Source organism: Coloeus monedula (assembly GCF_965178545.1).
Source record: "Coloeus monedula genome assembly, chromosome: 2".
In the NCBI taxonomy this organism is placed as follows: Eukaryota; Metazoa; Chordata; class Aves; order Passeriformes; family Corvidae; genus Coloeus; species Coloeus monedula.
The window spans coordinates 51,642,113-51,652,516 of record NC_138782.1 but is presented as its reverse complement, the minus strand read 5'-3'; the positions used below and the strand labels follow the sequence as shown (position 1 = coordinate 51,652,516).

The 10,404-nt window shown below is 47.3% G+C and overlaps 1 protein-coding gene across 1 annotated transcript; it reads right to left on the bottom strand.

Moving 5' to 3' along the window:
- Positions 1-1,554: 1,554 nt before the first annotated feature.
- ZC3H12D (zinc finger CCCH-type containing 12D) lies at positions 1,555-10,119 on the bottom strand (the record flags this gene model as incomplete). Its single annotated transcript, XM_082277083.1, has 5 exons — positions 1,555-2,561; positions 3,236-3,342; positions 3,973-4,207; positions 5,178-5,317; positions 9,737-10,119. 5 exons carry the CDS (start codon positions 10,117-10,119, stop codon positions 1,555-1,557), a joined length of 1,872 nt encoding a protein of 623 aa, XP_082133209.1.
- Between the last annotated feature and the right edge of the window lie 285 nt (positions 10,120-10,404).

Sequence of the window (10,404 nt, the reverse complement as noted above, 5' to 3'; positions counted from 1 at the left end):
GACATTATTCAGAACAAAATGTTACAGATGAACATTTTATAATGTGTTAAAGCATTTTTAAAACGTGTCATACTGACATACTCAAACTTTGGTATAGTGCCAAAAACCTTCAGGATCAACCTTAGTATTTGAATTATAACCTGAAGAATTCAGTGGAATAATGCAGAGATTAGCAGCTTTACAGCTTACTTAAAATCAAACGTGTCCTAACAGAACATAGTTCAAATGTTTACAGTCATAAATCAGCTGCATAATTGCATTATGGGGCCACATCTGGTAATTAAGGGTTAAGTCAACAACAGATTTCTTGTTCAATACAGGAGACACTTTCAAGGGTTTTTTTGTTTTTTTTTCCTCTTTGGCATCATCTGGGGTTTTTTAATTACCAACCCTGAGCCCTCAGTCCACACCAGGACTTGCACTGAAGATGACTTCCCTGATTTGACTTACATTGTGTGTCCCTTTTCTGAGAAATGTACCTGTGGCTTCCTTCAGGCGCTCTGGTGCACCTCCAGCCCCTCTGCTGGTGGTTCTGTGTGTTCTCAGCACTGCTTTAGAAGCACGAGATGTATCTTTGAAAGCTCAACAACAGCTGGTTGGGCCTGTATCAAGTAGTAACAGGGACCCAAATCTGCCTTCTAGCTGGGAGCACAGCCTATGCAGGGGGAACAGGGCAAATCATCTTCTGTGCTGGCTGAGCAAGTAGTGACAGGGAGGTCATGGGAGAGCCCTTCACTGGGCACGGTTCTTTTACAGAATTTGAACTATAGGTTAGGACTCTAAAAACATGTCCAGTGCTTCAGGGCATTAATGAAAATCTGTGCCATCCTGAATTCAGTCACTAGTGAGGTTCGAATGCTGACAGCCCTGTAACCGTGAGCCCTCCTGTTCACTTTCAGGGGAGGTAGAATGCAATCCCACTGCAGGGGATGACAGCTTTTGCCTCGACCCAATGCCCCGTGCAACAAAGCTGGCTGATGCTTATACTCGTGTTCCTGGAGCAGCTGTAATCCTTGCCATAACGCCCCTAATAACACTTAGTTAAGCCTCAGAATGGCATCTTCTTGCCCTAGGACTTGTGCTTATTGGGATGGTTTGCTCTGGAGGTTTCACAAGTTTCTGTGTCTTTGAATCATTAAAGTCAAGCAGGCAATATCATAGAACCACAGAATGGTTTGGAAGGGACCTAAATGATCACCTAATTCCAATGCCCCTGCCATGGGCAGGGATACCTTTCACTAAACCAGATTGCTCAGAGCCCTGTCCAACCTGGCCTTAAACACTTCCAGGGATGGGGCATCCACAGCTTCTCTGAGCAACCTGTTCCAGAGCCTCACCACCCTCACAATGAAGAATTTCATCATAAAATCTAATCTAAACCCACCCCCTCTCAGTTTGAAGCCGTCCGCCTGTGTCTTGTCACTGGAGTTCCTGATTAAGTGTCCCTCTCCAGCTTCCTTTTAGGCTCCCTTCAGGTACTGGAAGGTTTCTATGAGGTATCCATGCAACCTTCTCTTCTCCAGGCTGAACAGCCCTGACTTTCCCAGCCTGTCTTCATAGGGGAAGCGCTCCAGTCCCCTTATCCTTGATATTGGGGTACAAAGTGGTGACCTGGCTCATCTCACTGTAAGGATAAGGGGAACACAGCTCCCTGTGTATGTTTACTTGCTGGGCAGAGGGAGGCCTTGCAGCTGGGGTGGGCCAGTATTCCCTGTAAGAGGCACTGGGGTACACATGGGCTTTCTGGAATAAGCCCATTCTGTTGCTGGAATGTAGCTGAAAGGGCTGCCCTGGGGGCTGGCTGGGGAAACAGTGGTGCTGCTGCTGCTGGTGCTCGCTGTACAGGGGAAACCTGTCAGGGGACAGAGTTGTGGGCTGCAGCAAAACATGGTGCTGGGTCTCCAGGGCCTGTTTGTGCTGAGCACCCTGGGGGATGTGATGGCTCCTGTGACCTGTTCCATGCACACCACGGCACTCCTGAGCCCATCTGTGCTCTGAGCACATCCCACCCCATGCAGGTGGGAGCACCCTTTGCTGGAAAGGGCACCTGGGTGAGCTGGTGTGGTCCAAGCTCTGAGGGTGATGAAGTGAGAACAGCTTGTCCCTGAGGTCAGCACAGTGGTGAGGGCTGTCCATGGCCCCCCTGTCCTGAGAGGTGCCTAAGGACCAGTTGCAGCCGTAGGTGCCGTCGCTGATGGACACTGCTGACATCTTCTCCAGGAGCGGCTCCTGCTGTGGCAAACGCTGCTCCAGCCCCAGGTCAGAGCCAGGACCGCCAGCCCAGGCAGAGGATGTCTGCTCAGGACAGCTCCCCTGGGACCTGCCTGGGTAGCAGCAAGGCCCAGAGCAGCCTCTGGCTTCTCGCAGAGTTTCTGTGCAGGCATCGCAGGGTGCAGGCTCTCTGGCCGTGTATGGGGAGCACTGACACCTCTCCTCCTCTTTCCCCAGGGCCAATGGGACCTTTGTTTTGGCTCTAAGCTCATCAGCAACTGAAAGCTGAGCTTGATGTGGTCTCTCTGGATGGTAAAATTTGCATTTATTGCCATAGGTGCATTTTTTACCTAAAAGAAAAAAAAAAAAATCAGACAGGAAGTTGTCACTAGCACCAACATCAATTAATGCACACATCACTTCTCCCCAGCACTGGGTGTGATGAACACAGAAGAAAGGGGAAGTACTTTTTTCAAACGCAGTACTGTTGACTCCAGATTTAAATACTACTGATATAAATAGCACGGTGAAGCAGCAGTGAAAGGAAGTTTCTGCTATTTTGGAAGTGTCTGATATTCATGCTTCAGTTCCTGCACTCGGTGGGCTGGGTGGGAGGCCTGTTGCTGCAAAAGGTTGCTTTAAAAAATGGCATAGGGATTTACGTCTGAGAAACCTGCACTTTGCTAGGGGGCTGTTGGGAGGGGAAAGAGGGAAAGGGTTTGGATGGCAATTCCCAAGTGCTGCAGGACAATCCACTCCACAAAGTGAGAAGCGTGTGCAGGCAGGATGGTCAGCACGGCCATGGAAGCTGTGTGCGGGCAAGGATGGACAAGCCAGAAACATCCCCTGCCTTTGCTGAGGCTGAAGCTACTTAAGCAGGAGAACAAAAAAGCATCACACCTTTGAGCAACCCCAACCCAAGTCCCTACCACACAAAGCAGGAAAGCATGTGGCAGTGGCCCTTAGCCAAGGGACGGCACTGCTGGGAAGCAGGGGGCAGTTCACAGCATGGGGAGAAACCAACCATAGGGGCAAGGCTGCCATTTTTTTTCAGGAAGCACTGGCTTTTTGCTGAGGAAGTTATTAAGGGTGGGTCCGTGCCGGCCTAATGGATCATCAGGAGGCATAAACCTGGAAAAGTAAAAAAAAATCACGGATATAAGCACATGTCTGTGCACACTGGATGTCTCAGTGAAGTGCCTTTCCCCTGCACACCTCAGGCATTAGGAAACTCAGGCGAAACGTTGGTATGAACAGAATGAGGAGCACTCAGCTCAGCCTCTCAGACATGGTGCAAGTTCTTTAATGAAAACCCTCCCCCAACAAGGATGGTGAAGGGCCAGAGAGACAAGCTTCTTGTGTTTGCAGAAACACAGGGAAAAGTCATGCTTTGTTGTGTAGGGGAACTAAAAATACTGCCTGCCAGCCTCCTCTCATGGATTTAATTCTGCTTCTTACAGGAAATAGAACCTGGAAGATAGCAACCCTTGGTTTAATATCACAAATTGGACTGGAAAGAAGGAAAGCTGGTCACTAATGCTGCCATTCAAGTAGAAAAGTTCATAGAAGAGTGACATGGGAGGTTTTAAGACCAAAGCTGAGGGAGCAGGAACTCAAGAAATGAGATAAGAAAAGCTGCAGTAAATTCCTTTCATGAAAAGGCTCATGTATTCTGCTACTGCTGGGAGGTACTCTGATGCTGGAGCTGACTTGGCCCATAACGTTTAAATTCTAGATTCTCTAACACCATCCATCTCTTACCTGTTACTGACAAAAGAGTACATGAGCAGTCGTTGCTCAATGAACCATTTCCACTCGGGGTTTTCATTCTGCAGATCCCGGTAGTGGTCATTGGAAACAATGACTCCGTCCTTCTCATAAGCAACTTTCACTATGTAGCGATCGTCGTAGCAAACCACCCTCTTGCCTTTCACCTTCCGGGAGGGTGTGTAGACCAGGATAGATTGCTTTTCAAGCTCTTCAAGAATGTGCTGATCTGGTTGGGTGGTTGGCAGAAGTAGGCAAGGGAAGGGGAAAAAAAGGAACTAATTAATTTAAAATGACCAGCTCTCAATCATCTGCTACAAACCTACAGGAATCTAAAGATATTTCAGCACTTCAGGAAACTCACAGTGGTGCAATTTTCAGATGCAGTGATATCTGGTGGTTATTCAGCAAATCAAAAATTAGGTCTTTTAGAAGAACATCGACTTGTAAATTTTGAGACACCCTTTTTTGATTTTTATCTGCAAAAGAATCCCTTGAATTCTACACCACAGTCTGATACTGAATCCCTGCAGTGCCCTTTTTACCCTGCTAGTTGCTAGAAGGCTCATAACCAGCCCTGACATAAGCTTTACCTGGAGATAAAATGTGTGTGATAAAATACATAAATAAACTTCTTCTGCTGCTGTTGAGGACACTCTGACCTCTTGCCATTCCTTCTCTGCAGGAAGGTGGATCTGCCTTCTCTGCAGACACCAAGCTGCTGGCACAGATCTCACAGATCTATTTCCAGAAAAACTGAGTCTCACTCCCCTCCACAGACTTCTGCTGATGCATTGTCTTCTCCTGGAAGGGGAGCCCGTCCACCCTCTGTGTTGGGCAGCCGGCTAACAGATAATAGTCATGCAGTAATGAACATCACTGTCTCCTGGAGGGCCTCAAAAGCTCTGTAGGCTCACTGCAAGCTGACAAACTTCTTCTTTAACTCAGCTGGCAGCACCTGCTGTTTGTTAAGCAGAAGGTTCAAAGCAGTGTAACAAAGCCTTGTAAACAATTTTAGCTGCTAGCCAGGAGCACTGAATGGGACAATGAATTAATGACTCATTTAAGTGAGGGAAGTCTGATGCACAACTTGCACTGTGCTTGTCTTTACGGGAAAAAAACTGTACTGGGTTCTTCACACCCCCTGTCTCCAAACTGCACCTGATGGCCGCCAAATCACGCCCAGGTTGGTGACCTACCTGCAATGGGGCTGTCCTGTCGAGGGGGCTCCTTTCTCCAGAGCGGGACAAAAACCTTGATGTAAGTGTGCCCCCTCTCTCGAAACCAATCCACTGCCAGCTGGATCCCCCAGCAGGAGAATACTTCTTTGTTTCCATGACTATAAAAAAAAGAGAGGATGATGAGGAAAGGCTTTTATGAAGCTTGGAGTTCTCTTTAACTGAGCCAGTAATGAAAAGGCAAAATAAACAGGTTTTTTGTCATTCACCGGTTTTCAAGAAAACAACCTGGCACGGTGTCCTGGTGGGACAAATCCAAACACCTCTTCCAGTACAGCTGAAAAGATTTATCTGAAACAGTTTGGATACTTAAAAACAGAGGTATCATGTCCCCCACTTCTGTGACCCAAGCCTTTTCCTTCCATCTGTATCTGGATGGACTTAAGTACAAGCAAGACCTTAGCCTTTGTCAAACCCTTCACACACTTTGTCTGAAAAAGTTTAGAGGAGTGAGAGTTTCTTCCTGCACAAGCAGAAACCCATGAGGCCCTCCTGTGAGAAACAAAATGTGGGAATTTTCTTCTGTGGTAACAGGGCTGTTAGAGATTTTAATGGCTGAAGTGGCTGCATGTGTGATCACAGGGCACTCCACTGGTGATCTTTTTTGGAAACCTGAGAACATGTGGGGGAAGGAAAACTGTAAGAGGCAGGATGGGAAATATAAAGAACCTAACCCAGGACACCAAAAAAGGGACAAGACATCAGTGGGCACAGCCACAGGCACCTCAGTCCCACTTTTATCTTGCCCTAGTTGGTGGATATTTTCTTCATTGCACAGAGAGGTAGAAAAGCCATAAGACAAGTGTTTTAGAGGTGCCAGCAAGGTGGGTTCTGAACAATTCAAAATGTAGCATAAGACCAGAAATAACCGCAAGGAAAACAGCTAGGGGTGTCATCCCTCTAAATTTCTCGCCTTCCCTGAAAATTCCTACTGCTTGGCATTCACTTACCTAAAATTTGACTACAGTGCAGTGCATGTGTAAAGGAAGGCCATTTGTTAACTACCTTGGCACAAGAAAACGAAAATAAACTGTGCACCAAGTCCTAAACGGATAAACACCCTCACAGTATTGACAGAATGCTCATCCTTCTACTTTGACCTTCCTGCATGATATTGCCAGTCTCACTCAGGCTTTCACCTCTGCAAAAAGCACTTGTGAATGACTCTCTTGGCTGCTATACCCACCTGCAGTCACAGACCAGTCAAGGACAATGCCACAGTCTTCAATGAGTCTCCCACCACCACATCCCAGGGATGCATCTCTAGGTTCTGCCTACACCAGCCTCATAACCAAAGCTTCATTTTACAGCCATTAAAAGTTTCTGTCCTGAAATGGTGACCACAAATAAAAAATAGCACCATTTGGTGGAAGAAACCTGGTTGCCTATTAAGAGGTATCAAGGCAATAGGAAGTCATATAAAACCCTTAGCAATAATAAGTGGTCTGAAGTGCTTGACATACCTAATCTCCATTTTAGAACAGCTGTTTTGTTTGGTTTTAAAGGATAGGATCTACCCAGGATACTCATAACATCACCTGGACAGGTGAATTGGAAATTTGGGTGACTTTTTCAGATAACTGCCTTTAAAAGGCAGTCCAGGTACAACTTTGATGCCGTGACTCAAACATAAGTTCAGCAACAGCTTTCTTTAATATTGACTACTTGTATATGTAATCCTGTGAGCTTTAGGAAGGCAGTTCTAGGTGTACCCCAGTGCAGAAAGTGAAGTACTCAAGCACAAGTGGTTGGCCAAAAGGCTGAGTGGAACAAGCAAGATGAGGCACCTGGAGCTGTTCCTCAGCGTTATCACTTAATCCAGCTACTGCCACACTGCTGCAGCCAGACCTGGGGGCCATCTGAACCACTCTGACCACGTGTGGGGGGCTGTGGTGTCCCCACTGAACACCAGGGACTGCTGTGCAATGGAGCAGGGCCCTCAGAGCTTTCCATCCTTCCTGCATGGGCACAGACTGGCTCCTGTCAGTCCCCTTTCCCACACAACCCTGAAATCCATGGACCATAACGTACCCATGATCTGTCATAACTCAATGTCATCTCTCCCTCCTGCCAGCAACAGGGTACACTGCACCTGGGTCACAGACCAGCAGGGCCCATCTCTCAGAAAATGAAGCAGAAATTTGGCATCTTTGCGACGCCAGCAGTTAATCCATCATTAGCACTCAGGAAGTCCTTTTTAAATTGTGCCATTCCAACTCCTTTGAGAGGAAGTTTAGGCAAACCAACTTCTTCTGAAAGCTGCAAATGGTCCCATCTCCACCTGGTCATGACACAGCATCAGCCACAGCTTTGCCAGAAAGGCCTAGGGAAAGGCCTCTGTAGCTACCACAGCTTTAAAAGCAGCTGTAAGTGCAAGCACTAGAGGAGATAGCAGCCTCTTTGGTGATGCATGTGCAGTGAATATGGTTATGACAGTTCCTTTTTCCTATTAACACAACTCCATTTATTTTTTCCACCAGCCTTGCTAAACTTCCCATAGACAGGCTGGCAGGCAGCTAAGTTTCTCATTGCATCTGATGGAAACACAAAGTGTGCTGAGATGTTTGCTGAGTGAGACTGGCTGAAGGCAAGGTTATTTTCAATTCAGCTTCTCTGGGTGGGCTGATGGATGCTTGAAGACTGCCGACTCGCTTCATTACCCTGGGGCATCCACATCCTTTTCAAAGCCTTGCACTCCGCAGTGGGCCCTCAGTGCCAACCCTGAAATGCTCCAGAAACACCAATCCTAAGATGTAAATACAAATGCTCAAGATATTTTTCTCCACGCAGAAAACTGCCACTTGAAGCTCTAACTTCTTGATTGTTTCATCCCTAAACTGCTGCTTCTGCTGCACTTTTATGGTTGTTGGTGTTGATAATGATGGAGTTTTTCCCCAGCAAGGGAACCTAACATCCCTTTCCCCTGACATCTGCAAACAGTCCTTCTCTGCCTGATAGTAGCAAACCAGAAAAATTAAGGCAAGGATACTGAAAGCACTCACCAGGCCTACCCCGTTAGCCAAAGCAAATGCCATTCAGCACCACTTTGAAAGGCATCCAGGAGAGGAAAGCAGCTCCTTCCAGGCTGTGCCCTTTCAGTACCGAACTGACAAGCTCAACAGTCTCCTTCATCATCCACAAAGTTTTTATCAAGACAGAGGTTGGGACATCTGAGAAGAGCTGTAAAACCCTTGCCTTTCTGAAGCTCAAAGCTGCTGTGCCAAGAGAGCTGAGAACAGAGCACGTGGCCCGTCAGGAGTCATATTGACCCCAGCACACTGAAAGGGTGGGCGATCAGCTCTGCCACACTGCCTGAGCGGGTGCTCAGTTCTTTCGCAGAGGCAAGAAAGACACCCTGAGGAGGGGCTTGGGTGAAGAGGCAAAGCAGGGCAGGAGAGCCTAACACCTGGCTACTGAGCTCATGGCCCAGAGAATGCCAAGCAAGTTTGCTCTGTTGTGTATTTCCCACTCCTCCGGAGCTGCCTTGAGCAGGGAACCTTGGTTTCGGTTGGGATTTCTCCTTTCACCCACAAGATGGCATAATTTGCTTAGTCTCCAGTTGCTCTGGATGTGCTTGTCCACTTTCCTCTCTAACCAGAGGGGGTGTGGTCTCATCTCACCTCACGGGACTGCTGACTGAAGGACGAAGCCTTCCTTTGCCCTGTCCCAGCCTGCAGGGATGGGCTTGGCCCTGCTGAGTGGACAGGGAAGTTAACAGAGAAATGGATAGCCATTTCCTGAACTCTTTACTCCACATTGCCTGGATAAACAGAGGCCAACCCACTGCTGTCTTTGGACATCCCGTCCACAGGGACATGCCAGGCTCCCCATCTGTAAGAGTGCTTTCACAGTGCCAGGGCACTGCTCGGGAAATGTAATTGACCAGGATGGGCTGATGCAACATTTCCCAGAAGCAGAATGACTAAGGAGGAAATGAATCTATTAAATACAAGTCAACTATCAATTCCCTGACATTTCCCTAAAACAGAAGCCAAATCGAAAACCAACAAAAATTATACAAGCTGGGAACATTTTTGGGGTTTACTTGCTAGTCAAAGTGGTACAACTGTGATATTGTTAGAAACCACAGCCACCTGACTTTATTTCCCCTCTCCTTCTTAGATTAGTTGGGTGGTCTGTCTATCTATTCATCAGATTTTCCTGGAAACATCTCAGCATATCGGTTTGGAAATTCTAGGTGCCCATTTGAAAAGGGGGAGTAATTTAATGGTGAGCTCAAAGGGAGAGACACTGCCACAAACAGTAGTGGTTGGACAGAGGCTGCCCTATAAAAAGTCAGAATGTAGAGAGAGCCAGTAACTGCATGTGATGTGCATATTCATGGACATCAAGAGAGCAGGTCCTTAGAAGCTGTGCATCAGCCAAAGAACAGGAATAACCAATTGTTCATACGTCAGATGCATCAACACACCTCTCACCTGAAGGAAAAACACACTTCAAGCCATCAGTTTTAAAATTCAAAAGCCTCAGAGGAAGAGAGATGCCTTTCAGGAGCTTACCTCATTGCAACATTGCTGCCATCGATCACAATGGGTCTCAAGCAATTGGAAGCATCACTTTCATCTTCTCCAAGCCACTTCAGCCCTGGTGTGGTGCTACATGATCCACGGGCAACCAGCTTTAGCTGGGAAGGCTGAGCCTGGTTCTCCAGAGCTTGAGGTTTGCTCCCCATCCGAATCAGCTCTTTCAGCACATCATCCTCCAGGGCCTCTTGGCCCAGGTTCTCCAGCACTTTGCAGATGTCCTGCTTACCATAGCCCAGCTTGCAGAAGAAATCCAGCTTGCTCTGGTGCACTTCCACCCCTGCTGCAGAAAATTTTCTGGAGCGTGGTGGCACCACTTTGCTAGAAATTGAACTGGCCAGTGCCATTTTAGCACACATTTACGTTCCTTTAAACTCAGTGCTCCTGTCTTCCCAGCTGTGTCCCACAGGCATCAGCTTCTGGGAGGGAAAGATTAGAAATAACAAAACAAAACCATTGAGGAAGAACATGCAATCTCTCAGTTATTTGTCTAGTGCACAGCAGAGACCACCAGATCAGCTGTCTTCTCTCTGAGGAGACTATCCAATCTTCTCTCAGCATTAAAGCTTTTTTCTGGTCTGCTCTTAATTATAAAAGCACCAGCGTGTCCCATGCAATGTTCGTCACTCTCCAAACATTATGTC